This window comes from Aspergillus japonicus (genome assembly GCF_003184785.1).
Source record: "Aspergillus japonicus CBS 114.51 unplaced genomic scaffold BO86scaffold_25, whole genome shotgun sequence".
In the NCBI taxonomy this organism is placed as follows: Eukaryota; Fungi; Ascomycota; class Eurotiomycetes; order Eurotiales; family Aspergillaceae; genus Aspergillus; species Aspergillus japonicus.
In genome coordinates this window covers 362,943-389,721 of record NW_020291662.1, presented here as the reverse complement: position 1 = coordinate 389,721, position 26,779 = coordinate 362,943, and the positions used below count along the sequence as shown (strand labels likewise).

The 26,779-nt window shown below is 53.7% G+C and overlaps 8 protein-coding genes across 8 annotated transcripts; 4 read left to right on the top strand and 4 right to left on the bottom strand.

Annotated features, from left to right (window-relative positions):
• Positions 1 to 649: 649 nt before the first annotated feature.
• BO86DRAFT_362688 (putative MFS transporter) lies at positions 650 to 2,462 on the bottom strand (the record flags this gene model as incomplete). Its single annotated transcript, XM_025669931.1, has 3 exons — positions 650 to 1,484; positions 1,542 to 2,086; positions 2,153 to 2,462. The coding sequence occupies 3 exons, from the start codon at positions 2,460 to 2,462 to the stop codon at positions 858 to 860; spliced, it is 1,482 nt and encodes a 493-aa protein (XP_025527593.1). The 3' UTR covers positions 650 to 857.
• Positions 2,463 to 2,803: 341 nt separating this feature from the next.
• On the top strand, positions 2,804 to 4,471 carry BO86DRAFT_448352 (uncharacterized protein). The gene is made up of 6 exons (XM_025676640.1): positions 2,804 to 3,046; positions 3,107 to 3,143; positions 3,205 to 3,272; positions 3,328 to 3,519; positions 3,569 to 3,868; positions 3,930 to 4,471. The coding sequence occupies exons 1-6, from the start codon at positions 2,870 to 2,872 to the stop codon at positions 4,215 to 4,217; spliced, it is 1,062 nt and encodes a 353-aa protein (XP_025527592.1). The 5' UTR covers positions 2,804 to 2,869; the 3' UTR covers positions 4,218 to 4,471.
• A 421-nt stretch (positions 4,472 to 4,892) lies between these two features.
• On the top strand, positions 4,893 to 6,857 carry BO86DRAFT_389410 (FAD-dependent oxidoreductase). Its single transcript, XM_025672125.1, has 4 exons — positions 4,893 to 5,818; positions 5,887 to 6,186; positions 6,254 to 6,329; positions 6,399 to 6,857. The coding sequence occupies exons 1-4, from the start codon at positions 5,161 to 5,163 to the stop codon at positions 6,568 to 6,570; spliced, it is 1,206 nt and encodes a 401-aa protein (XP_025527591.1). The 5' UTR covers positions 4,893 to 5,160; the 3' UTR covers positions 6,571 to 6,857.
• A 6-nt stretch (positions 6,858 to 6,863) lies between these two features.
• On the bottom strand, positions 6,864 to 7,370 carry BO86DRAFT_399829 (uncharacterized protein; the record flags this gene model as incomplete). The annotated part of the gene is made up of 1 exon (XM_025673664.1): positions 6,864 to 7,370. One exon carries the CDS (start codon positions 7,368 to 7,370, stop codon positions 6,864 to 6,866), a length of 507 nt encoding a protein of 168 aa, XP_025527590.1.
• Positions 7,371 to 8,241: 871 nt separating this feature from the next.
• Positions 8,242 to 9,257, top strand: BO86DRAFT_362681 (lipase family protein; the record flags this gene model as incomplete). Its single annotated transcript, XM_025669930.1, has 2 exons — positions 8,242 to 8,501; positions 8,573 to 9,257. The coding sequence occupies 2 exons, from the start codon at positions 8,242 to 8,244 to the stop codon at positions 9,255 to 9,257; spliced, it is 945 nt and encodes a 314-aa protein (XP_025527589.1).
• A 499-nt stretch (positions 9,258 to 9,756) lies between these two features.
• Positions 9,757 to 10,295, bottom strand: BO86DRAFT_410020 (uncharacterized protein). The gene is made up of 2 exons (XM_025674458.1): positions 10,165 to 10,295; positions 9,757 to 10,107 (listed from the first exon to the last, which is right to left on the bottom strand). Exons 1-2 carry the CDS (start codon positions 10,187 to 10,189, stop codon positions 9,881 to 9,883), a joined length of 252 nt encoding a protein of 83 aa, XP_025527588.1. The 5' UTR covers positions 10,190 to 10,295; the 3' UTR covers positions 9,757 to 9,880.
• Positions 10,296 to 12,150: 1,855 nt separating this feature from the next.
• ags1 (alpha-1,3-glucan synthase Ags1) lies at positions 12,151 to 20,318 on the bottom strand. Its single transcript, XM_025677835.1, has 4 exons — positions 19,641 to 20,318; positions 19,384 to 19,559; positions 18,469 to 19,268; positions 12,151 to 18,380 (listed from the first exon to the last, which is right to left on the bottom strand). Exons 1-4 carry the CDS (start codon positions 19,995 to 19,997, stop codon positions 12,511 to 12,513), a joined length of 7,203 nt encoding a protein of 2,400 aa, XP_025527587.1. The 5' UTR covers positions 19,998 to 20,318; the 3' UTR covers positions 12,151 to 12,510.
• Positions 20,319 to 24,481: 4,163 nt separating this feature from the next.
• BO86DRAFT_399825 (alpha-amylase) lies at positions 24,482 to 26,268 on the top strand (the record flags this gene model as incomplete). Its single annotated transcript, XM_025673663.1, has 2 exons — positions 24,482 to 25,492; positions 25,603 to 26,268. 2 exons carry the CDS (start codon positions 24,482 to 24,484, stop codon positions 26,266 to 26,268), a joined length of 1,677 nt encoding a protein of 558 aa, XP_025527586.1.
• Between the last annotated feature and the right edge of the window lie 511 nt (positions 26,269 to 26,779).

The following is a 26,779-nucleotide window of genomic DNA, read 5'->3' as shown; positions in this document are numbered from 1 at the left end:
TTGTGAACAGGGAGATACCGGTTATCTGGATCTACGATGAGAGTATAGATGGGACACCTTTGTATGGGTATGAAAGACTTCGAGTCATCTCTCCCCACACAACTGGAACTCTCCGTTATTGCTAGTTCACTTGAAAGCCGGGTTGCTTTGCTACTCACTAGCCACTCTGTTCTTACTTTGATGTCCGGAGACTTGCTTCATTCTCTAAAGGAGATTGACATTGACGAATGGAAATATGGGAGATCTCCCGAGACAAACCCCGCTACTGTCATTCAATGAACACAAAGCAATGCCCCGCTATGAACTGCAATGCTGATATCAGATGCCCGTCTTAGCAACATCGGCGCAAGAGCTCGAACCTAAGCGAGCTTGATCTCGACTAAGGGTACGCCATCCAATGAAACGGCATTGAGCTTGGGCTTTGGGTTTCGCTTGAACCATGGTTCCGCTGCCAGGTACCACTGTCTGCGGAGCTGAGCGGGACCTGAAAAGTGACACAGCATCTTGGACCAAGAGCTGGTCAGCTGTGAGGAGTATCAAGACTTGAGCTGTGCTGTTGATTTGCCATCGTGGTTAGAGATCCATGCATGCATTTAAGTTAGTTGAGGGATCTCAGTGGCTGACATACAGTATGTACATAACTAAGTAGGTTGTGTCTTATATGACTAAGGCAGTTAACTTATGTACCCAGCTCCAGCCACACTTGGCGGGGTAGCCCCGCCACATCATCTCACATGCAAGCCACACTCTCACATTGCGGCCTAAGGCAACAAATATCTGCCCGATTGGCAAAAAGCCTTGAATCTTGAATCATTCGCATCTTGGTGACACTATATACAGCAACCTTGAACCCACTATCAATACACATACCGAAACTGACTATTCTGCTTATCTGTCAGTCCTGCCCACTTGGCCTCGTCCACCATCGCGTCCTCGACCTTCCCGTAGTTCCGATCCCGCCTCCGATTCTCCCACACGTAATACGCAAAAAGCACCGCCGACATGACTGCAGCGGCCGCTTGTGTGGCAAGAACCGCAATCTTGGCCGGCCGATATTCGGGAGCATCTCGCGCCTGGAAGGTCTGGGGCCCAATGATATTTCCCACTGAGAAGGAGCCGGCGACAAGCGCGCTACCGAAAGCGCGCTTGGTGTGGCCCGCGCAATTGGCCATTGTCCATTGATAGAGGATGGGCAAGGTCGCCACGATCGCATTCACCAGGTAAATCCCGATCAGGACCCCGGCTTTGTCGCTCTTGGGCAAGAAGGAGAGCAGAGCGCCGCCGATGATCCCGGGGATGGTGCAGAGAATATTCCAGGCCCAGCGATGAGAGGTCTTGCGAATGCCGATTCCGACCAGCAGGGTGAAGAAGATGCTGACAATCCCCGACGGCATGTTCAGCAGGGCCGAGATCGGGCCCGGATAGCCGAAGCTGGCGATGAGAGTGGCCGAGTAGGAGGTGACCACACCACTGGATACAGAGATCTATTAAGAATGAGCTTTCGGGAAGGATCAACGAAGGGGTAAACCAATACACCATACCAGGATGGTAATCAACGTCAGCAGCCAGAGTTGGATGTCCAGCACCACCTCCCCGATCTGCTTGAAGTTGAATTTTCGGCTCCAGACGCCCGTCTGATTGACACTGACATGCTGCAGAAGGGCGACCTTCTCGTCATCGGACAGCCATGTCGCCTTCATGGGAGTATCTGGAATTAGCAGAAAAGTGAGAACGCCGACGACGACGGTGAGGAGACCGATGACGAGGAACATGATGCGCCATCCTGCCATCGCCGCATGCTCCACATGCTGGAAGCCAAACGAAACCAGTCCGCCAATGATCTGTGCCACTCCCAATCCATTGTACCAGAAGGTAAACCGCGGGGCCTGTTCGCTCTTGGTGTAGTATTGACTACTGATCAACATCAGCGACGGACCGATAGTCGCCTCGAATATGCCCAGGAAGACACGCGCAGTGAGGAGAGTTCGGTAGTTGGTGGCCCCAGCCGATGCGGCGGCGGCAACCCCCCACAGGGTAACATTGGCTCCCAGCCATTTCGCGGCTGGGGCTTTCTGGAGGCAGTACGCTGAGCGAGGGAAAGTGGGTAAGTGCACGACCAAGCACCGTACACGGCTGCGGGAGTTTGACTTACTGTTGGGCACCTCAGCGATCAGGTAGGCCAGGAAGAACCAGGTGGCTGTGTTGGTGTATTCGTTCCCTGCCAAGCCGAGGTCCTTCTTCATCCCCATCACCGCGGCATAATTGAGCATCACCTTGTCCAGGAACTGCAAGACATAGCAGCAAAACATAAACGGGATAAGGCGGAAGTCAATCTTGCGACGGAGGGCTCGAATGTCGATCTGGAGGGTGCCAGCCCCGGCCATGTGGCCCTGGAGGTATTCCACCGCATCATCGGTGCGATCGGCAGACAAGGCCTGCGAAGTGGGCTGTTTCTCCTCCATCATTGACGTGGTTTCAGGAACGAGGAAGGAAAAGCAAATTGGGTTCCGAAACCAGCGGGGAGAGGGGTTCTAAATGGAAAATTCTTTAGTGCGGGATATTATTGCGTTACGCAAAGGGATGGCATTTGTGCAACCCAGCTCATTTGGTCTAGACCGGCAGGTTGCATGGTTGCATGGTTGCATGAGGTACAATCTATTGCCAATTTGATCAGGTGGTCTAGTGCATGCAGGAAGACGGCCGGTCGTCCTTCGCCAGCGCACTAGTTTCACACCCTGGGCTGAGGATATGACGGTTAATTGCTGCAGGAGAGGTGCATCCATGTTGGCGGTGGCGTGAACATTTAGAATGTAGTTAAGGCTCGTGGTCCCCTCCACTGTGCGATTGATCCTCTGCAGCCAGTTCGACCATGACTTGGGTGCACCATGCCTCGCCCGAGGTGGAGGCAGAATCGCAATATCGCCTGATACTGGGGGTATGCTTAGGCCTGACCCTATCGATGTTCATCATCGTCTGCCTACGCTTGGCTATTCGGTTCCACGCTCGTCGGTTGGAAGCCTCCGACTATGTGATGGTGGTGACTATGGTACAGTACGCTCATCCAGTTAAGGCTACTATCTTTGGCTGATCATCCGTGGTGTACCAGGGGTTTAGCATTATATACAGCGCACTATGCATAGCTCGTGAGTGACTTTCATTTTCTTTTCCTTGTCCGTCGCTCGGAAAACTAGCTGACCAGAGTAGAAAGTAGGTACGGTCTAGGGCTACCTCTCAAGCTGCGACCGAAGGAGGATCTGCCCGAGTACACCAAGGTATGTCTGCTTGGGGCTCCAACAGAAAGTAACCAACTGAGATGAAGGTTTACAGCTCAATTATGCCGGTAGGCCATTCTACCAAGTCGGGATCGCAGGGTTCAAGGCTTCGTTATGTTTGAACTACCTGCGATTGATTTCCGGAACGTCGAAGACCCTATATAGAATGCTCATCTGGGTTACAATCACCTTCTCCAGCATTGGCCATATCGCGGGGGCATTGGTGCTGATCTTCAACTGCCATCCCGTATGTCAAAGACCAGGTTGAGACAGACTGACCGACTGACTCTGGGCAGGTAAAACGGGCCTGGAACCCTACAATAGCTGGATCGTGTCTTCCCTCGGGGCCAACGTTCTATGGACTGGCTGCATTCACTATCATCTGCGACGTGGTCATCCTCATTCTCCCCATCTCCCTGCTCATGCAGCTCAATATTAAACCCGCCCAGAAAGCGGGCGTGGTGGGTTTATTTCTCTTGGGTCTTTTCACCACCATCTGCTCCATCCTGCGCCTGGCTCAGATCCACCGGGTCGCATATGGAGACGAAAACTCGACGATGTTAGTCCTGTGGGGCACCATCGAGTTCAACGTCGGGGTGAGTGTCCGTGGTCCTTTCGCTGGATCTATCAACCCTGCTGACCAACTGACCCTTCCAGAACATTGTGACGTGCATCCCCTTCCTTGCACCTCTGCTTAAGGGCGCGGTGCGCGATTTCCGATCGCACAGTGACCAGAAACGCTTTGACAGGCAGAGTTATGCCTTGCAGTCCTGGTCGAAACACCAACGCTCCCAGCTACAGTCCACCACCTCAGCGGCTCCACGCCCCCGACGGACTCCCAGCGAGGAGCTGATTTTGGAAAGTGGGGGGCTCGAGGAAGGGGGGATTCATATGACAGTGGAGTTGCGAGTCTCGCTGGAGGAGAAGGCCGCGAGAGATCACTGAGAGCGTGGCGACCCTGAAATTTTCTTTGGGCTTAATGATTAATTAATTAATCACTCACCGGTCGGCGAAAGCCAGGTTTCCTAGTGTCAATCAGGTAGAAACCCTGCCAATATTGAGCACGGTTGCTGCAAATAAGAATTGGCCGAAGTTGGTCAGGGATTGGAACTAAAGCAAGGTGGACTGGGTCGAAGGTTCTCCCGGTCCAATCGGTGGTGATGGCACTGGCTGGTTAAGCCGTGCTTAGTATCGGCTACACTTCCCCGAGAAGGGACCGAACTGGTGAGACGTGAGACGATGTTACACTATATTTCCACGCAGGTGCTGTTGCTGCCTGCGGTGGTGGGGATGGATTGATTGAAGCATCCACCGGCGGACGACGGACTCAGGGCTAATGCCGGGGTTGCCCCCATCCCGTGCCGGGCATAACCAACCAATAGGTAGTCATTTCCCTCGTGAGCCACTGTACTCAAATTTCGTTAGGCTCATAGACTACGTCCAGTACTTTGTACTAGAGACAGTTAGTGGGTCTTGTTCCGACCGGTCAGGGCCGAGGACTCTTTAGTGGCCCGTGGTGGTGCCAGACTGTAACGTTGTACTGTACTCAGGGCTCTATTGGTGACATGCTCATATTGAGTATTCCTCTGTCTCCTCACCATCCCTGCTACTCCGGGATCCCTAGCCTTCAGCTGCACAGTAAAAGAGACATCTTAAGGAAGGGTGAATGTCTCAACCGCATGACGATCGACGGTGTCTTCCTTATATTAGTCAGAGACACGGGAGAGCTGTGGCTGTCAGTGCTGTCAGTCCACCGAGGCTAGCCGTCCATCAGGCGACAGGTCGAGTCAAAAGCAAGCAAGGGGTGGGCAAAAGACTTGTCCCGTGCAGTCATCAACCATACAGCCCGTGCATCTGCCTCGCCCCTCATCTCCTCTCCTCTTTTCCCATGGCTGATCTCCCCGTGCTCATCGCTGGTGCCGGCATCAGTGGCCTCCTGCTGGCCCAGTATCTTCAACGACATCATATCCCGTATCTGCTTTTCGAACAAGATGGCTCGATCGATGCGCGGAGTGGTGGATGGGGGCTGACCCTCCACTGGGGTCTCCCTGCGCTGCGCGAACTCCTGCCTGACCATCTCGTGGCCCGACTGCCGGAGACGTATGTGAACAAAGCTGCTGCCGTGCGAGGTGACACGGGGCGTTTCCAGTTCTTTGATCTTCGTACGGGATCGGCCTTGTACAGCGTCCCCGCCGCCGAACGGATCCGCGTCAGTCGCGTGCGACTGAGGCAGCTGCTGGCCACCGATCTCGACCTCCACTGGAACAAAACACTCACGAGAATCGACTCGACGACCGAAAGCGTCACCGCACACTTCCAAGATGGGACCTCGTATACCGGCTACCTGCTGGTCGGGTGCGATGGATCGCGCTCCCGCACCCGTGAGATCGTGTACCCGGATGGCCACGAGATGAACCCCCTGCCCGTGCAGCTGCTGGGTGGAGCTGCCCTCTATTCGGCGGACGAGATGGGAGGAGCGGAGACCATCGACCCTTTTATCTTCCAAGGCTCGCATCCCGACTCGAATATCTTCTTCTTTTTCAGCCGTAGGTGTAACTGTCGTCGTCATCGTGCAGGAGCATTGCTGACCAAGGGACTGCCCGAATGCCCGCAGTGCTCGATACACCCAATAACTTCGACGAGAGCGATAAAGACAAATATCTCTGTCAGATCATTGTGTCCTGGTCGGATGAGAAGGGAATCCCCGTTCCCAGTAATAATGCAGAGAGACTTGCATTGATGAAGTCCCTGACGGCCAACTGGGTTGAGCCCTTTAGAGGTCTGGTTCATCAACTGCCCGAGAGCACCGAAGTGCGCTCGATCCGGATTGCCGACTGGCTGTTCCGACCAGGGCAGGACACTGCTCATCCACGGGTGGTGCTAATGGGCGATTCCGCTCATACGATGACGATGTGTATGGTCCCGCATGATGATGATCCCTGATTGCAATTGTGCCTTGCTGATCCGGGAATAAAACATAGTCCGTGGAGAGGGGGCCAACAATGCCATCGTCGATGTCCTAGATCTCACAAAGCGAGTGGACTTGCGGTCCTTGGGGTGAGTGTCCAGCACTACCTGCAGATGTATGCGTCGCTGACATTGGTACAAATTCATCGCACTGAGCAGATCTCTTCGCATAAACGAGCTTCGCAAATCTCTAACGGTGTACGAGAATGATGTGCTTGCCCGAGCAGGGCCAAGTGTGGTCAATTCCCGGCAAGCGTGTCTTGATGCCCATGACTTCTCCCGTATTGTGGATGGCAGCCCCTTGGTTTCGGCTCGCTTGCGCGAAGAATAGCCGGGCACTTCTGTATTGGAAATATGAAACTGCTTACGTATCCTCCAGGGTCTGACACCGGCAGTGGCACGGCTGATACTTGCAACCCTAGTGCAGCGGAAGGTAATCGAGCAAACACGCCTGTTCATCAAGGCATATAGTGTGTTCGTTCTCCGTACTTCAAGGATATGGGCTCATTGTCCATTATATTGTTTTAGCTTGATCGTTGCAATTAGGGGTCAATTGTTCGACAGTTAGGTTACAGTAGTAGCTTTGATATTCATAATAGTTTAATCAAAGGGATTCACACTAGCTTACCAGCACAGAAGCAATAGACTCAGTTTAAGCTCCAGCCAAAGTCGATACCGGGTGCTATACCACAGTTCGGTCAGCTCGTCCTCGTCCTGGCCTCTAAAGAACCTCTCCTTGCCTCTCAGGTCATATTTATGAAGGCCAAAGGCCTTATGTTTGACATCATCGCCTGGAACCAGATCTCGGTACAACTGCACCCACTCGGGCGTCTCGATACTTCCCATCAAAGGTAGCAGGTCAGGATGTTTCTTTCTTCTTTGGCGAATCATGCCGAAGAGCAGTTGTTGGACTGCCATCCACTTCGGAGCTTGAACGCCTGCATCGCCGCAAAAAATGGTGTACATTTGCCAGTACGGCTTCTCTATTGTTGCGGATGCATATTGGGTCCCAGTTCGATCGTCAACCACCATCGCGACACGGTCCGCAGTCGTGTGCCTCCAGCGTGGTGGAAGCCGGTTATCTGGCAGCATCTCAAGAAAGATTAGTTCGTCGTCCATTATATTTGACATTGTCGGTATTGGCGATGAGTGGGATGAGAGATACAGACGATGCGGATCGAGTGTTCGGTGGGGAGACGCATCTAGCCAAATGTTGCTTATATAGTCTAGGTAAATATGCTCCTCGAGATGATGCTGTGTTTATTCTATATTCGCATAGCTTTGCTCGACAACCTAACACAGAACCCTTATCCTTTATCCCTGGCTCCCCAGGCGCTCGTGCATGCAACCACTGGACTATTCCTGAAGCTTATAGATATTTTCTTCATCTGTCCATATTAGATCGTCCTTGTCCTGTAGTGATATACTCTCGTGTGGCTGAGGCTCTTTCGTATTTTTGTTTCCTGTTCTATGAATCTGTAGATATTTTTTACTAACGTTCCTCTCTATGTTGAAAGGAAAAGTTCTATGACCTAAGACGACGTCTTTGTGCAAAGCTCAGATTTCTACCCGATCGTCTCTTTATCATACCTCTATCATTATTCTAAGATCCGATTCTTTTTCCCCGGCTTGTCACATTCTTGTTCCTACAGCATAAGCTCGGTAAATCGTCAACCTCCTGGGTTCCTCTGATCGGCACCTGCTCCTCGGACAAGTCAGGAAACGACCCCACTGCAAATCCCGAAATAGCCCAGTCAAGGGTGTTCCCAGGCAATAGTCGGAAATCCAATTCCTCCATGTGGGAGATGATCATTGCTGGATCGAGATCGGAGTCGACTGGTAACCGAGGTACCGATCCACCGTTCGCGTGCAGTCGCCCATTTTTGCGTGTTTCAGTCGGGGATCCCCGATCAGGTCCAAGAATGAGTCGAGCTCACAACAGTTATATCTCTTGGTGCATCTTCTCATTGTTGACAATGGAAGTTCACTCTGTGCCATCGTCATGCATTTTCCCAGATACCTGGTGGCAGCTCTGTCTGTTGTACCTGCCTGCAGCGCCCTTCCCTCGCAGCAGCCCCGGGATTCTGCATCGACAATATCCTCCGATGCCCTCAAGTCCTTCGACTTTTGGGTGCAGTATGCAGCGGCCGCCTACTGCGAGTCCAACTACATCTCCCAGGCGGGCCAGAAGCTGACCTGTTGGGCGGGCAATTGTCCCCAGGTTGAGGCCGCCGATGCAACCATTCTGCTAGACTTCTCCAAGTATGCCTACTACTCCTGCTATGTGGTCTGCCCCTTTAGTTAGCCGTGCTAATTAAGCCGTGATAATCCAGCACCACTGCAACAGATACCGCCGGCTTCCTCGCCCTCGACCACACGCACCAGGCCCTGATCCTCTCCTTCCGAGGCTCGTATTCCGTCCGAAACTGGCTAACCGACGCGACCTTCTTCTACGCCGACCCACATCTCTGCACGGGCTGCCAGGCCGAGTTAGGCTTCTGGAGCGCCTGGACCAACGTGAGGGCGAACGTAACTGCAGCCCTCACTCATGCCCGCGCCTCATACCCCGACTATGAATTGGTAGTGGTGGGCCACAGCCTGGGCGCGGCCATCGCGACCCTCGCCGCCGCTGACCTGCGCGACCACCAGAACGAAACAACGACCCTCTACGCCTTCGCCTCACCGCGCGTGGCCAACCCCGCCCTGGCCAAGTATATCACCGCTCAGGACCAACAAAAGAACCAGGGCAAGAACTATCGGTTCACGCACACCAACGACCCCGTACCGAATCTCCCTCTGCAGCTGATGGGGTATGCTCACATCAGCCCTGAATACCACATCACCACACCGGGTAACGCCACCGTCACGACGAACCAGGTCGTTGTGTATGCCGATGGGGATAGCAGCCAGGGGAACACGGGGCTGCTGGGGATCCCGGATCTGCTGGCCTTCGATGCGCATCATTGGTATTTTGAGCGGGCGGATGCGTGTCTGGGGCCGGGGTTGCCGTTCAAATGAGATTCTCTTGGTACGGTTATAATTTATGATATGTACTTGCTGACTTTCGGTGTGGAATATATATATTGTGCACATAAGCTTGTTCGATCCTTCATTGATTACTCACTGTCAAAGCACCCGTGTCAACATACTCGTGAAGCTCCTTTACTAAGAAATATCATAAGAGCAACCGTAGCTCAGGGCAAGTATTCGGGTTATGGTGGTAGTTATTGGGGGTGGCTTAGTAGCGAATCAATGACCTGTATGTGTTAACATATGGACCGCATTTGTGATGTCTGCAAATGATGCAGTTCAGCCGAGCGACGCTGTTTGTCATTCGTCACCTCATAAGCATCGGCTCTATTCAACGCGTGGTTAGCTAAAAGCCTAAAATCGCCGAGCCATGGAAGCGAGTTTGATAGACGAATGCAGCATCGCGCTACAGCGTCATGATCGTGGTTCCGCACGATCTATCAATTTTCGCATTTACAAACTACATCTACTACCTTGAAGTGTAGGTGCGAGTTATGGGTTGTTCATTCACTAAATTACATGTACCGATCCCTGATCGTATATTCGAGAGTCATGTCATGTTCCTAGTCGGGTCGTTTCATCAAATCGTGATGGATGAGTCTGCGTATACTCTACTCATCACCGAGAGTCTGGCCGCCCTTGCGGCCGGCCTCGTGAGGGTCGACCTTGCCGTGGGCGAACTCGCCCTTGGCGCTGCCACCGCTGTGGCTGCCGGTGGCCTGGCCGCCGATGGAGCCACCCTCCTGACCGGCCTTGTGGGGGTCAACCTTGCCGTAGGCGAACTGGGACTGCTGGGTGCGCTTGTCGGGCTGGCCGTCCTCGCGGAGACCACCGTGCTCTGTTGGAGTTAGCAATGGCTTGAAATTTTGGTGGGGGGGGAGGAAGGGAAATGTACCAGAGGGCTTGTACTTGTCGGCCATTTCGTCGATAGAGTGGGAGAATCGGGCAATTGGGATACGGTGGTGGAGAATTGGCTAGATGATAATGGGATTGATGGTCTTGGAGATGATTGGTGTTGATGACAACGTGAATGAAGCTGGAATTGAGGACCTCTTTATAGCAGATTGGGGATGAGATGTTTGGGGGGAGAATGTCAGGGTGAGGTCATGGAGGCAGCAAATGCGGTCATGGAACTACGTGGAGATGACATCGCCGTTACGATGATGGCTCGCCACTCTTCGCAGTCTAGAGTAAGATCTGTAATGTACACATAGACTCGTAGTGTTGATGTCGCGTCATCCTCAGGAGAGTTGCACAATTCTTCGCAATGATCCCGAATATTCGATGATGCGCGAGGGCATCATGGCCATCATGGCCGTAGGATTAGGGTTGCAGCCTACCAGCTGCGCAGTGGCTACCAGACTACCCCAGGTCTGACCGCGATCGATCGATCACCCGCTGCCTCCTCACTGGCCCTTAGTCGGCCACCGTCGCCAGGCTAATCAAGCTTATTGAGACCATGCCCCTGAGACACGTCGATCTGCCTTGGATGCCCCCGGCCATTGCGGTAGAGTCTTCCGCCGATCACTCGGCATGTGGTCGAAATGCTGAGCCGGGGGTCGAGTCGAGGCTCTCATCGTTGCGTAATTTTAGCTAATCTCAAACTTACTCACTGCAATACTGCATGTCATCCAAGTCCAGGCCAGGCATCTGCAGCCGTCAATCAAAGCCATTGCTGCGCAGGGTATTGAAGCATCTGAAGTAGAAGTGACCTGTATTTCTGATGATGGCACAACTTGATTGTGCGTGCTCGATCAGGCTGATGAATTGGTGGCGACATGCTCGGTCGGGAACTGCCAGGGCAGCCCGTAGGACACCCGCCTGATGATTTTTCATTTCTTTCGACATTTTGGAGTGAACATAACCACTACATGCCAAAATTCAACTTCAAATTCCCTTTGCATACCAACGCAACTCGATTGAAAGGGATTGAGCGATGAATGCTGATTTGCGACCGGTAAATATGTATGCATTCACCCGCCGGTCCTCCTAGCCCACCACTCTGCGATCGAGCCGCGGCCAAGGTCATCAACTCTCAGGCCAGAACAGCATAATGCCCGGTCATCATCACGCAACATCCTATCTGGAATTCAAAAGGTGTAAACCAGGTTACGGCGAACTCTTAATTGACATTCTCTGCTCCGCTGCTAGCTAATTGATCGCGGGTAATTAACCTGCACTTCCTCCTTTGCTTTAAGGCAGTGCGGTCGGGACCTCTCAGTATAAAGACCCACGTACTCTTAACCCTCTCTCAAGAGATGCTCGCCCTCGAAACGAGGTTGAGTGGTCTGTACTAGGTACTCATCAACTTGTCTTTGTTTGGTCCCTCCCTGAATTCATGGATTATCCGCATGGCCATGAGCCATGAGCATGTACTGTAGCTTCGCTGTGCACCTGCACACACAGTATAATTCGATGACCGAGTCAGAGCGAGACTCTGTGTTGAACGTATCCCCGAACAAAGACAGACTCACATTCTCAAAGTAGCAATAGTCGTCCCGTCGCGCAAATCCAATCTTCATTTACACCACGGCCCATCCTTCCACAAAGAGAGACGAGAGACACCTTGTCTCGAGCCGTCAGCTTTTGGAACCTCAGCGCAACCGCCTCGTATGCGACCAGCATATTCCAAGCCACGTACAGTACGAAAAGAGCGAAATCCCAGCTACCGACCCGCAGGACACCCACCCCTTTGGAAGCAGAAAGAAGAGTCAAGGTCTTTCTCGAATTACGGAAAGGTTGAAACGATCCCCTATCCACAAGCTCTATCCATAAACCCCTGCCCTGGCGTTCCAGTGTCAGACAAAGAACCACGACTCCAACCGCAAATCCACTCACCTACTACCTACGAACTCTAGAAGTAATTCGTTCTGGAAAAGACCGTCTTGGACACAAGATGTATTTGGGTATCAATGGTAATGATGATGCGCGATGTATATATATACATGTATAGGTGGTGATGTAGTGAGGAACCCATGAGCGCTCGGAGGCGATGGAGAAAAAGGAGACAAGATAACCAAAAGACAACACAACAAAACAGCAGGAAACGAACCCCGACTCGCAGTTCGTCAGGGCGGGAAGCGCAATTAGTCAGCCTATAGGCTGAAACGTCTATACAGGATCATTAGATGTACATTGGAGGGATCGATATGACGTCATGTCGTCAGAGATGATGAAGATGATAAGGGAAAAAGGAGAGTGAGAGTGAGAGTGAGAGTGAGAGTGAGAGTGAGAGAGAAGACTAGGGCTTGGACAGCTGTTCCTTGCGGAAGAAGAGCAAGAAGCCAGCACAGATGAGAAGCTGACAGAACAGGGCCACCCAGAACCAGGCGTTGGCCACGGAGCTGGCACCGAAGGTCGGATCGGGGGAGACCGGTCCAGGGCCGACATTGTTAGGGCCAAAGGCACGGGCGCAGATAGTGGCGATTGAGCCGATCACCTGCGAACAGATCAAGGTGAACAGCATGTGCGAGCGCGTGAGCGTCTGCAAGAGGATAATACCGAAGCCGAGACCTTGGATCGAGTCCAGCACACCCAGCCAGAGCCAGATACTGCGCGAGACCAAGGCACCGCCGGTATATCCGCCGGTGACCCAGGGCAAGAAGTAGCCGATACCGGAGACACCCCACCAGATCTGGGCCCAGCGCGGCGCGCCCAATCCGCAGGCGAACACCGGCAGGAACCAGCTGTGCGCCTTGAAATAGCGGCTGACGACGAACAGGAAGCCGGCCCAGACAAAGCCGTAGAAGACGATACACAGGATAACGATCTGCCAGCCATGGGCGTGCGCCGAACCCCACAGGAAGCCCCAGTTGCGGCCGTACGGCGCGCTCAGGAAGAAGTTCTGCAGGATGACCGCCACGAAGTTCCAGAGCACGATCTTACGCCGGAAGACGGACTTATAGAAGGAGGCGACCTTGCCGGGGACCTGGTTGTAGTAGGTGGGCAGCCCCATGAACAGGAGGATGCCCACCGCCCACAGGGCGATGGCGATCGGGTAACAGATGGCGGTCATCTTCCACGAGTTGGCGATATTGTTCGTGCTGGTCAGCACGCCGGCGCTGGACGCCTTGGTCAGGGTCGATCCCCAGTACCAGAGGGCGATCACGTAGGCGGACTGGATGCCTTGGATGAGGCACGCGCGGAAGATCCACACCTCCACGGGGGCACCACCTTCGTCTCCGAAGTTCAGGGCGAAGAAGAGCGAACCACTCGACGAGCCCACCGCGTACGCACCACTACCGATGTTTTGGATCCAACCGCGGTTGAACTCGTTGGTAACCCAGTGGGCGGATCCGATCAACAGGAAGGCAAGACCGTAGAAGAACCACGGGGCCGAGAGACATACCACGGACTTGAAGTAGCGGTACACCAACCACCAACAGATCGAAGCGATCAGGTACGTAGTGGCAATACCGTACAACTTCTCGGCCGTCTGACCGACTTCACCGGTCAAAAGAGTGACTTGGTACGAATTGGCGGCGATAATCTGGCCGATTGACAGGAAGATCGAGTAGATGGGCCAATCGCCAATGCGAATTTGCATCCAGCGCCGCAGACCTGTGGGCGGGACGTAGTCCTTACCCAGCAGGAACTCGTCGTCGGTCTCGTTGGATTCCTCGTTGCTGCTGGCGCTCATGCGCGAACCAGTCTCATCGTTGTACGAGCCCATGGGAGAGGCGCCGTGCTTGTCGCGGAAAATGGAGGGCGTGGGCGACTTGAAGCGACCCAGTTTAGCATCGCGGAAGCGATCAAACCATTCCTTCTCACTTTGGATCAGGTACTCCTCGATACAGAACTGCGATTCCGAGTTCTCGCCGGTCAGGTCCTCGAGCTTCTTGTCGAACGAGTTGTAGTACTCGCCCGTACTGTCGGTAAAGAAGGGGTCGACCTTCTGCAGCTTGAAGTCCTTCTTGCCGCCGACCACGGAGTCGAGGGAGAGCATAGAGGCGCTACTGAGACGGTTTCGGGCCTCGTGGAGGTTGGGCGGAGGCAACAGGGTCTGTGAAGCTGTAGGAGGAGTGCCAGGACTAGAGGGAACGAGACTATTGTGAGGGAACCCAGGGCTGGCAGGAACCAAAGCCCCCGATTGACGGGCGGCCTGCAGACGACGCGCCTCTTCCAGTTCCGCATGATTGAGCGTGTACTCGTCATCACCGAAGTTGTCCTGGGGGTCGTGCTCAATGTCGGTCTCGTCGCCGCCTTCCTCGGCCTCGACGATGTTCTCGTTTTGAGGATCAGCACGCTGCGCACGCGGACGGTGGCCGGGACCGGAGCGGTAACCGAGAGACAGCTTGCGTTGCAGCCCACTGGCAGGCTTCTCGGTGGTTTCTGACGTGGCCACGTACTCGCTGAGCCGGTTGAGGTTGGCATAGCTGCTTTCGCGGGATTGCAGCGTAGGCGTCTGCATGCCCGGAGCCAGCATGGGACTGGCCGGAGTCGGGGTGAGGGCGAAGTTCGAGGCGGAGGGGGTGACTGGCCTGTTGTTGGTCTTGCTTCGTTCCTTGCTATGCACCTGAATTGCCGTCGTTTGCAGGATCTCCAAGTCTTCAACCCACTGAGCCACGGGGAAACGCTGCTTGGCCGAGCGGGCACGCATCATAGCTCTCGTCTCCTCCTTGGAATTGAGGGCCGCGTCGATAGCCAACTTGAACTGATGGAGCAAGTGGTATGTTGACGTCGATTCAACGTTGTACCACCAACCTGGCATCTGACCCAGTCCACCAACGCGGGCTCCAATACCCAAAGCACCCTTACGGCCGAACTCGACGGCCACGAGACCGAAAGGCTCGTCACGCGAAGGAATAAGGGCGAATTCGGCTCCGGAGAAGATATAGGGCGGTAGACTCGTGAATTCGGGGCGTGAGAACACACGGCCGGGGTAGAGCTTCATCATATGATCGAGCTTAAGGGCAGCAAACTTGCCGTACAAATCAATCACTGGACCAACGCAAATCAACTGCACGTTGGGGTGGGCCTCGAGAACACTAGGCATCACATCAGCAATCAAATCGACACCCTTTTGCATTGACCAACGGCCGACGAAGACCAGCAGATCAGCGTCCGGATTGACAGTCAGGCCGGCCCACTCCTGGGCTTGACGCTTCAAGTCTCCACGGCCGGCTTCATAAGACGGGTCAACGGCAATATCGCCACTCATCGCCTTAGCCTGTTCCTTGTCCCAGTCACCAATATCCGAAGGATCCGGGTTGGGGAGGTTGCCAATCTTGCGCAGCCCCCAGAAGATGGGATAACGCGCGTACGACCGTTTACCGTACTTCTTGGAGACACCGACGGCACCGAAACCCTGTTGGTGCACACGCAGGTAACTAGCACCGGAGTGCAACAAGTTGAACACTTCACCAAACTGGACGTAGTGACGGACCACATCCAGGCTCAGGTTAAAAACCTTGCACACTTCCTCGCGTTCCGTGGTGGTCCGCAGAGGCCACAGACCTTGGAACTCGGCGTTGTGCAGGGAAAGACACGCCGGAATGGTCTCGGGCAAAAGGTAAAGCGGTGCCAGCGAACCGTGATAATCGTTGATATGATAGAGGTCAATGGGGAAGCGCTTACACGCCTGGGCGATACATTGATTCCATGCAGAATAATAGATGGCACTGTTGAGATCGTCCATACGCGCGGGATAGGGCTCTGACTTAGACTGTTGGCGGAAAACGGGGGCGTCGAGCAACACGTAAGTGATATTGTTCAACGTGTGATATTGCACTTGCACCTCGTAGTCGTTGCCAAGGATCGTGACATTCATGGGCTCGGCGGGGGTGTCAACAGGATAATCAACTCCACCGACGCAAGGAACCACCCAGATGAGGTCCTGATGGCCAAGTGTTTTACCCATCAGTTGGGCCATGACACCCAAGCCACCAATCTTAATCTTGATCTGCCAGTCCTCGATATCGTACTCCATGGTGGCGATAAGAACCATGCGACGCTTGGCAGCGGCGGCCCCGCTGAGAGGCGTTGAGGTTTGCAACAAGCCTGACTTGTTGGCCAGACGGGTCAACGCGCCCATTTCCTTGTCTTCAGTACCGCGAGGCCGCTTCTTGAACTTGCGACGGATGGCCAGAGGAATCATGTTGTGCTTCTCGGTCACACCGACCTGGTTGAACTTGACTTTGTAGAACGATTTCATGAACACCCAGACGCAGGCGGCGCCGCTGATTGGGGGGATGATCCAGAAGAGCACGAACATGGCGATCTGCGTGGCCTGTTTGCCGACCGGGTACAACCGGAAGCGCATGGTGGCATCGTCAATGATCACGTTCCATGAGATGTACGGGGATGGAGGGTGGTTGGTGATGTTGATCAGTGTCGCTGACAGCGAGGAAGGAGGCATGCGGTCGAGAACGGAATCGTTATCAGCATCGCCCAACACCCAACTTTGGTCCGGTTGTCCGTCGGGGTTCATGCCCCAGATGTTCAACTGAGCCACCGCGGGCCACTCGGCCGTGAAGTGATACTTCCAGAATCCCGAGCCCATGTCCTGACTGACCACGTTATCCAAGCCGGAATCGTACCCGTACTGGTTGTAAGGCCCGTTCCAGAAGATATGGGGGAATCGACGGGGCACCATGTGGTCCCAGTCCGCATCGCCCTCCTGCACGTAATCACTGCTACCGGTCCAGCGGCTCCAATACTCGATACGGACGTGATGGCCCTTCCACGATTGCCGCTTGGTACCGGACCAAGGGGACTCGGTGATGGTGTCGTTACCACCATAGTACGGCAGCCAGTCGGAAAAGGTGGTGCCCCAGTTGGTTGAGTACCGGTACTTATCAGCACCCGCAGCGTGATGTTGGATGAAAAGACTGCCATTATCATACTTGTGGAGCAGACTGGTCGAGTAGTTGGCTGTGGTGTGAATCATAGGGTTATCAATCTGACCGATGCGGAGGAGGAAGTGGTCGATCGCGTTGGTTTGATCATCGCCCGCCTTGTTGGTGACGTTGCTCACCGTCATGCGGTGGATACCGTTGTAAACTCCAGTCAACGTAGCTTCCCAGACAAAGGCCGTGGGGATGTGCCCACTCCACTCCGACTGCGTCTCATTGATGGTGGTATTTTTGCAGGTAGCGCTGGTCTTATCAAGCACCGGCACCTTGCCGTTCTCGGTGGACGAACTGAAGGTAATCGAGTCGGATATTCCGTCACAGTCCATCTCCTCGTTGAAATACAGGGCAACTTTAACCTCTTCATCCTCGTTGGGGGCCACCGTCGACACGACCGGGACATCGTGCCCGGGAGTGAACTTGGTGATCATTGGCTTCGGCTTCACCCAGGACGAGCGAGGCACGTAGGCCCGGTAGGCATAGGCGTCCAGCGTCATGTTAGCCAAACAACCGTTATACTTGGTGGATCCATTGAACCCCTTTTTATAAGGGCTGTCGATCAGCTTCTGTTCGTCATAAGGGAAGAACAGGTTCTTCACCCAGGTGCCGGTATCATAGGGGGCAACGAGGGAGTAGTTCTCCCGGCTGCAGTCAAAGGTATAGTCAATGGTACGGTTCACGTTGTGATACACCAACCAGACCGACTGGTTCGCTGCGGCCGATCCCAGGTCCTGCACCTCCGAATTGATGTCGCGCATCACCGACCAGATACCGGTCTCAGTAGCGGTTCCGTTGGAACCACGGTAAAACACCTGCTCGGTTTGGTTGGACAAAGAGCTCAGCGAGTACCCGTCGTTCAGAACGGGGAAGGCCTCGCGCAGCTGATACATGCGCTTGATAATGTTACGGACAGGGTGCGATGGATCACGGTGGTCGTAGGTGACAGTCTGATCATTGCAACCGTTGCGACCCGACTGGATGGGCCAGTTGTAATACTGCGAAGACTCCAGCGAGAAACATCCATGGTCGCGCCAAGCGGTGGCAGGCGACATCGCCTGACGACCGAAAATGTAGTTGGAGGCGGTCGCATCAAGGATATAAAAGGCCTGTTCCTCACCCCAAAGCAGGAGGGGGATACCCGGGAGAACCAGAGTCGTGACATAGGTTCCCAACAACTGCCTCTGAACACCCTTTTCGACGGTCGGCCAACGGAAAACATCCTGATTGGTGGCGCCGTACATGTGACGAGGGTCGAATACACCTGTTCTCACAGATTAGAACCATATTGTCGCGGGGGTTATGCGTCTTGCAAACAAGATCCAGCAAGAAATTAGGGCTAGTGCACATACCAGTGTTGGGATTGACCAAATCGTTGGTCTGGGCCATCTGGTTCCAGGCGGTGACCAGATCGGGCTCCAAATCATAACCAGCCTCCAAATTACCGTCCATGCCCAGGAAACGGGTCAGGTAGCGGTAGATGGAGTAGTGGAAGGCGGCGCCATCGATGGCATTCAGACCCTCCTCGCGCAGGAAATATTGAGGGGCAGACTCGTTGGTGAGCTTCATCGCGTCTTCGGCCGAAGGCCACTGGTCGGGCTGCCGACCTCGGCCCAGATAGATCGAACCGAAGGTGTTACCGCCCGTGATTTCGCCGGCAATAAAGAAGTTCTCTTTGCCCACCGCCCGAGCACACTCACGGTATGCTGCAGACATGTCGCCCAACGCGTCCACTGTCGATTGCGTCGCCTTATCGTACCGGAAGCCGTCGATATCCAGGGAGTAAATGATCATACAGGAGTGGCGGATCAGCCGTTCCCGCACGGGGGCGTACCACTCCCGCAAACGATCCTGGACCGATGCGAACTTGGCCAACTGACGTTCCCAATCCGGAAACACACCGAACGCCTCGACGTCACCATATTGGTCAAAGTCACTATCGTAACAGCCCACCAGCTGGTCCGTCACCGTCTTCTGCACGGGGTATCCGTCTTCGAACCAGAACCGTGGGTAGTCGCACGTCGAGTTGTAGTCGTTGCCGATGTCGAAATCCACATACCGCCGGTCGGTCTTCCACATTGCGGGATGTTCGTGGACCGAAAACGGCGTGGTGGTGTTGAGGTACCCGTCGAATCCGATCAAGTCACCCATTCTGATCGACCCAACACAATCACGTCAGCCTCCATTTTCTTCTTTTTTTTTCCTTTTTTTTTTCGGTCGCAAAGACAAATGAACAAGAAATTAGAGGAAAACCAGGGAACACATACGTGGCAATCGTGTTGTCGAAAATCACGTACATTCCACGCTTGTGGATTTCCGTGATCGCATTGCGCCAGGTCTCCAAGTCACCGTAATGCATGTCCAAGAGAGTCGTATCCAACGCCGAATAACCATCATACCCCCAGGGTTGGTTCATCAGCTGAGTTCCGGCCAGATACAGTGCCTACCCATATGGAGAGTCAGTCAAACGCAGTTCCAAAGAAGAAGGAAATTGGGACCATAGAGTGTCTTCAAGACCACCGACCTTGATTCCCATGCCTTGCAAGTAGTCCAACGTATCCAACAAACCCGCCACATCACCACCGTGACGCATCTGCGTTGACGAGAGATCATGCTCGAATAACGTGCCGTTGATGTTATCGTTGGTAGGGTCTCCATTCACAAATCGATCGAGGAACAGCGTGTAGACGGGCACACGCCAGTTATCCGGGGAGGGGAAGTATTTGCCCGTGTGGTTGGGCCATTCGCCCCAATAATCGAGCGGATCGGTGGCGGTTTTGTTCTGATTGAAGTTGTAGGCAGCATAAGATTCGTTCCATGGCCAGGCTGCTGCTCGCGAGGCCAGCAGAGCCAGCAGTGTACCACCGGATGCCCACTTCATTGTTGTTGCCCTCAAAGCTTTTTCTGCCAACAACAAACGAAGGGGAGGGGGGAGGGGGAGAAGAAAAGAGGGCAGGCCTCTATTTGGGAGTCATGTACAAGTACTCGTCCCAAAAGTCTGGCTGGATGCAGAAAAACCAAAATAAGGACAGATTAGCTCGTAAACGTAAACGAATGTCGGGGGATGATGTCTGTTTTGCTGTTTTCGGCCTGTTGGCTGACGGGGGGGGTGGGCTACTGATAAGTAGCGGGGAGAGCTGTGATAAGGTGGGAGGAGGTTGGAGGAATGCCCACGCAGAACGAGAAGCAAATGCGGAGATGTGTAAACGAGAGAAAAGGTGGGTGAGGAAAGGAAGAGAAGAGGAAGAGGGAGGAGGAGGAAATGCACCAGGTATACGAGGAGAAACGAGGGACCAAAGCTAAAGGGCTGTAGGAGAGGGCGAGTAAAAAAAAAAAAAGTAGGTGGACAGCGAGTAAGCCGGTTGGGAAAGTAGAGGGAGAGATGTCGTGAGATTGAATATCAGGGCCGAGAAGGGCTCGATAGGTTAGATGCAACAAGTGGATCGAACGAGGCAGAGAGGCCCTCGTTTTTCTGCTAAGAATAACTACTAGCAGAGCACCGGGGCCAGGCTTACTAGAGACTATTATTCCCTAGAAGGAAGCAGTGACAAGTTGGCGACCTTTTCGTCCTTAGTAATTTGTGCACTTTGTGAACTTTGTTCTCCTTTGTCTCTTGGGTCTTTGCTCTCGTTGGTCTGTTGGGTCTGTTCGGTCTCTTTGGCCTCTTCTTTGTCAAGCAAGAAAGAGAGAGTGAGGGCAAAAAAAAAAGAGAGCTCAAACTTTGGGATCCGCACTTATTAGTCCGTATTCCATATTCCATCCCAGATTCCCTTAATGATGTCTGGTTCCCAGCTTTTACTTGCCTCTTTGCCGTGCGCCTCCTTCCGGGGAAAGGGTTCTCGATCCATTTCGCCTTGCCATGTATGATGTATGTATGAAATGCTGGATCCTGCTGCAGTATGGATGCGACGAGTTAGACGAGGAAAACAGGCAGACCCCTCGACTGAACCCGGACCTCAGGGTTCTTTTTTTTTTTTTTTTTTTTTTCCTTTTGGTTTTTTTTTTTTTTTCCGGTCTCAGTATTTTATTTTTACTACGGCGTAAATCCACTCGGGACCAACCGACAAGACAGACAGATAGTAACTGAATCCATCGACTCCAAGCCCACCGGGAAGGGTCCACCCAGCAAAAAGGGAGTTTAGTCTAAGTAAGTTGTCTTATCGTCGGGAGGCGCCAAGCAAACCGCCCCGATTACAACCCATTCGTCTTTTTACGAGGTGGGCAAAAGCACCGGGACCCACGAGCTGACTGGGAGCTGTAAAATTGCCCCTCGTACCCGGTAGAAAGAGGGAAGGGGAAGGGAAAAAATAAAAATAAAAATAAAAATAAAAATAAAATAAAATAAAAAAGTAAAGAAAGAATGGACAAGGGAAGAAGCAGCGAGAGAGCGAGAGAGCGAGAGAGCGAGAGAGGGAGAGAGGGAGAGAGAGAAAGAGAGCTGAGCGGCACAGCCCAAGGCTCTTGTCTCAGTATTCAGTACGGAGAGCAGTCAGAGTGTCAGAGGGATCGGTCCCAACTCGGCCACCGGCCGGCCTCTCCGTTCGCGTGCGGTCGGCCTGGTCCCTTATCGCCCGGATTCAGTAGATAGTCCCCTAAACGCTACGGTAGGGGTGCAGGTATTTATTCTCCCAACTTCCCGCTCCAGATTAATTCAAAGATAAGAAGGGCCTGCCTCGCCCCAAGGTGGCTTTCAATACTTTCTTTCTGTCCTGTAACGTTATCCTGTGGCAGTCAGCAAGGACAGTCTCTCCCCTTGCCATTGTCCGTCAGCTTGTTCACCCAGGGAGCCAGTGAAACAAATTATTGAAGACACTTGTCCGTTGTCCGTTAGAGAGGAGGATTTGAGACACGGAAAAGTGACATGACCCAATTGATAGGTCTGTCTAGGAGATAATCCGGCTTAGTGCCAGGCGAGCCCTCGTCCGATCCAAACGGATCCTTCCGATTGGCACTGAGGGCTGTAGATTGGAGATTGGATCATTGCAGTAGCCACACACATTTGTGCCCTGATTCTCACCTTGCCGTATTGGGACAGGGTCCCCGATTCCGACCAGTTTAGAACCCTTAGAACCCTCCGTCCGTCCAGGGAAACGGGCCTCGGTATTTGTGCATTGCAAATTACAGCGTGCATGCAGCTACGGTAATTTTGGAGGCCATGAAGGCAGCAAGAGGCAGAAAAATAGCACTGAACCCACCAGCCAGGGTCTTGGCACTGATTCTCTGGCGGGCTTGGATTGGCTGCCAGCCACACCGTCCCATTCCATGTCTCAGACCACCGGTTCAAGTGATGAGTTCAGGCTGATGGAAAGCCTGAGGCTCTGAGGCTGACTGTCCCGGGAGTGGTCCATGACTCATCACTCACTCACTCACTCACTCTACCCCTCCTAATAATAGATAATAGATGGATGCAATTTCCAGTGTCTCTCTCTGCACCCGAGTAAATTATGCAACGGTTGCACTCGATCACTCTTTGGGATGGATGGAGAAGGTGATCCGGCACCGTCCCGACGGCAGCCCCTCCCCTCCCTTGACTGATGTAGGGGGGAAGAACCGAGAAAGGGAGGGGATTATTCCTTTGCTTCTAGATTAGATCCTTTAATTCATTTCATCCGGGATCTGGCAATAATAATATCTGACGTAGGTGGTGGTAGTGGTGGTGGTGGTGATGATAAGAGAGACTGACTTTCTCCTGACCTCGCTTATCTACTGTTCCCGGGTCCCTGAATGTCCGGATGTCTGAGTGCCTGAGGCTGCTACATGTTTGTTTGTTTGTTGGTGATTCAAGGCTGCATGCAGGGGCCAACCCAACACCGCCCAATCTCCGTAGTCCCTTTTTCCAGCGAGCAAACCACACAAACCACACAAATCACACGTGCCCCTGTCAATCCCCTGAAATTACCCGTTGATCTGCCCACTGCAAGTCCCTTCCTTCCGTTTTCCCTTTGCTCACCAGTTCGTAGGAATAATAGGGCAATAGGGCAATAGGGTGTTCGTGCCCGGATCCACCAGTGTGCTACGGCCAGTTGGGCTGAGAATGGAGATCGAACCCTGACCGAAGTTTCTGCCCTGTCCTGTCTTGTCTTGCTTTCGGACATTAAACTGTACACCCCAACCTATCTATCCACTACGAATTCCAGTCATGCTATCAACGACTCAACGCCCGCCCATAATGGCCCATGATGACCCATATGACCCCCTTTTTTCGATCGTGGGCATCCTGACAGGGGTTTATATTATCGCCGCTCAGGCACCACCAAGCGGCTGCTGGACTATTAGCAAGCGAAAAAGGGGAACCAACGAATAGCCGGCGAGGATGCATGCGGGCTGTGGTGGTGCAAGTGAGACCTGATATGGATGTTGGCCCTCCATTCGTCGAGGGTGATAGGCCTGCAGCCGGTCTAATAGACTAAGAGTTCTCCTGTCTCACCCCCACCCACGCTGCTGTTTTTTTCCCACGCTAGACGGACGGACATGGGGAACGTTAGCCCCGTGAACGGCAATTAATCCATTTGTGACCGGACACCAGCGGGTGTTGTTGTACCTGCTTTTCTGCCGAGGAACTTCCACACTTTCCAAGGAAATTCGGTCCAGCGGCCACTCAAGCCCTGGAAAAGAGGGGAACTTGACTCAATTCATCTAGGTTTACCCATTTTTCGCCGCAACAAGCATTGCCCCTGGATAGGAATGATGGACACTACCATAACTTATGACCTCTTCTGGCCTCTTGTGGCCGCAACTAGCATCCAACTAGATGGTGATGGCCCCGTCACTAGCTGCTTGGGGATAGCTTGAAGATTTCTCCAGACTTAGTTGACTGCACTCAGTTAGTTAGGGCTTTTTTGCCTCCTCTGGCTTTCCCCCTCCGGTCGTGGCCAGCCAGCACTCGACTATGTAGACGTCGTCGTCGTCCGTCCGTCTCCTGCAAAGTTATCTCCTCTTCCCAATCATGCCCTCTGCCATTCCCCTCATCTTATCGAGATGACGCTCTTTGCCTGTTAACGCATCCCATTCATTCATTCCAGCCTACTTGCTGTTCATTCGTTCGTTCTACCGACTACTGCCGTTCTTTCTGCATCTCTGCATCACTGCATCTCTGCATCACACACGCTATTCTCTTCTTGTTCTTCTCTCGCTCTTCCTTGTTTTGGTCCCCTTGGTGGTAATGCGCCTATCGCTCTGGTGCTGTTGAACCGCGTGCAGTACACCAAGACATACCCTAGACTGAATTGACTGGAAGTAAATTTCCCCTCTCCTCCTCTGAATTCCTCCGCCCATCCACCGTCTTTTGCCTTTGGGGAGGGAGTGCACCACCACCACCACCCGCACTAGATCTCGCGACACACGACACACGACCCACGACACACAATGGTTTCACTTGCCAGCCTTGGGCAATGGGTTCTCACCCTCGCCCTCCTGGGTGGGTATGAGACCGTCTCAGCCGCGACAACGCAGCAATGGAAGTCGCGCAGTATCTACCAGACGATGACCGACCGGTTTGCGCTGCCGGCCGGCACCACGGCGGCCGCCTGTAACACCACGGCCGGACTGTACTGCGGAGGCACCTGGCGCGGCACCATTGATAAGCTCGACTATATCCAGGGCATGGGGTTCGATGCGGTGATGATCTCGCCCATTATCCAGAATATCGACGGTCGGGCCTCGTATGGTGAGGCCTACCATGGATACTGGCCGGATGATCTGTACTCACTCAATTCGCGGTTCGGAACGCACCAAGATCTGCTGGATCTCAGTTCCGCCGTCCACGCGCGGGGCATGTATCTGATGATGGACACGGTCATCAACAACATGGCCTACATGACTAACGGCAAGAACCCCGCCACCAATATCGACTACTCGGCCTTGACCCCCTTCAACAGCTCGTCCTATTATCACAGCTACTGCGAGATCTCCAACTGGAACAACTACACGCAGGCCCAGCTGTGCCAGACCGGCGACGAGATCGTTGCCCTGCCCGATCTGTACACCGAGCACGAGGATGTCCAAAACATGCTGGTCGACTGGGCCACGCAGATGATCTCGACGTACTCGATCGACGGGCTGCGCATCGACGCCGCCAAGTCGGTCAATCCCAGCTTCCTGACCACCTTTCACGACCGCGTGGGCACCTTCATGACCGGTGAGGTCTTCGAGCAGAACGCCTCCATTGTCTGCGACTACCAGGACAACTACCTGCCCAGTCTGCCCAATTTCCCGCTGTACTACACCATTCTGGATGCCTTCACGCGCGGCAACCCGAGCGCCCTGTTCCAACGGATCGCCCTCGTCCAGGAACTGTGCAACGACGTCCCCGCCATGCCCACCTTCATTGAGAACCACGATGTGGACCGGTTCGCGTTCGCCAACGACGATCTCACGGTAAGCCCCCTCCGCTTCCATTGAGCATAAGCCTCCGCATGACCATGCGCACGACCATGCGCATGCATAAATGAAAAAGGGCTCTGAACTAACCACCCACCCCCATACAGCTGGCCAAGAACGCCATCGTCTTCGAGATGCTCTACGACGGAATCCCCTGGGTCTACCAGGGCCAGGAGCAGCACCTGAACGGGTCGTACGCGGGCACACACAACCGCGAGGCGCTGTGGGAGTACGGGTACGACACGAGCTCGACGCTGTACACGCTGATCTCGAAGCTGAACCGGGTGCGCAAGCACGCGTACACGCTGGACCCGGAATACATCGAGATGCAGACGATCCCGCTGTACCAGGGAGGTAGTGAGCTGGCGTTCTGGAAGGGCGCCTTCGGACGGCAGGTGGTGATGTTGCTGTCGACGCAGGGCAGCACGGGCAGCTCGTACAACGTCACCCTGCCCATGACCTACGGGGCGGGCATCGAGGTGGTGGAAGTGCTGAACTGCGTGAACTACACGGTCAACGACTACAGCCAGCTGATCGTGCCCATGGACAAGGGCGAGCCGCGGGTGTTCTTCCCGGTGACGCTGATGCCCGGCAGCGGCTTGTGTGGCTACGGCTCCAACACCACCTCGCTGAGCCATCTGCGGCTGTCGGCGGCGGCGGCAGCGCTGGGTTCCGCGGCCAGTCCGACCGTGGCGCAGGTGTCCGGGGGTTTGGTTGCGATGATCACCTTGTTGAGTAGCTTGTTGCTTGTGCAGTTTGGGGTGTGGTTTTGAAAATGGTGCTCCCGATTACGGGTTTTGATTAGCTTTCTTTTTCTTGCTGCTGCGGCTGCTCCTAAGCAATTTCTTGATGTACATACACATTTTACATACCTTGGTGTTCGTTCCTCTTTCGATTGGCGCTGTCCCTGGTTGATCTTTTCCTCTCTTTTTTTTATTACTATTATCTTTTATTTTTGTTTTTTTGTTTTTGTTTTTTTATTTTTTTTTTTTTTTGAATTTAGCCACAGGCCCTTACTTGAGTTTAACTCCTACCTTCATGTAACCGGTAAGCTAAGCTTCATTATGCTCAACCCTGCAGCGCAGTCAGGGGCATGCATGCATTTTCCATCAAGTAATCTCTTCAAGCATTTAATCTCCAATGTCTTCGCCGTAGTGGGGCGACAATCTGGAATGTCTTGGACACCACAGTTTCGCTCCGTCACCGAAGCTTGCGTCTAAAAATGGATTTCCCTCGATTTTTAACGGCAGGCCCCATTTTTCTGTTCGACCGGCTTTTGAGGGT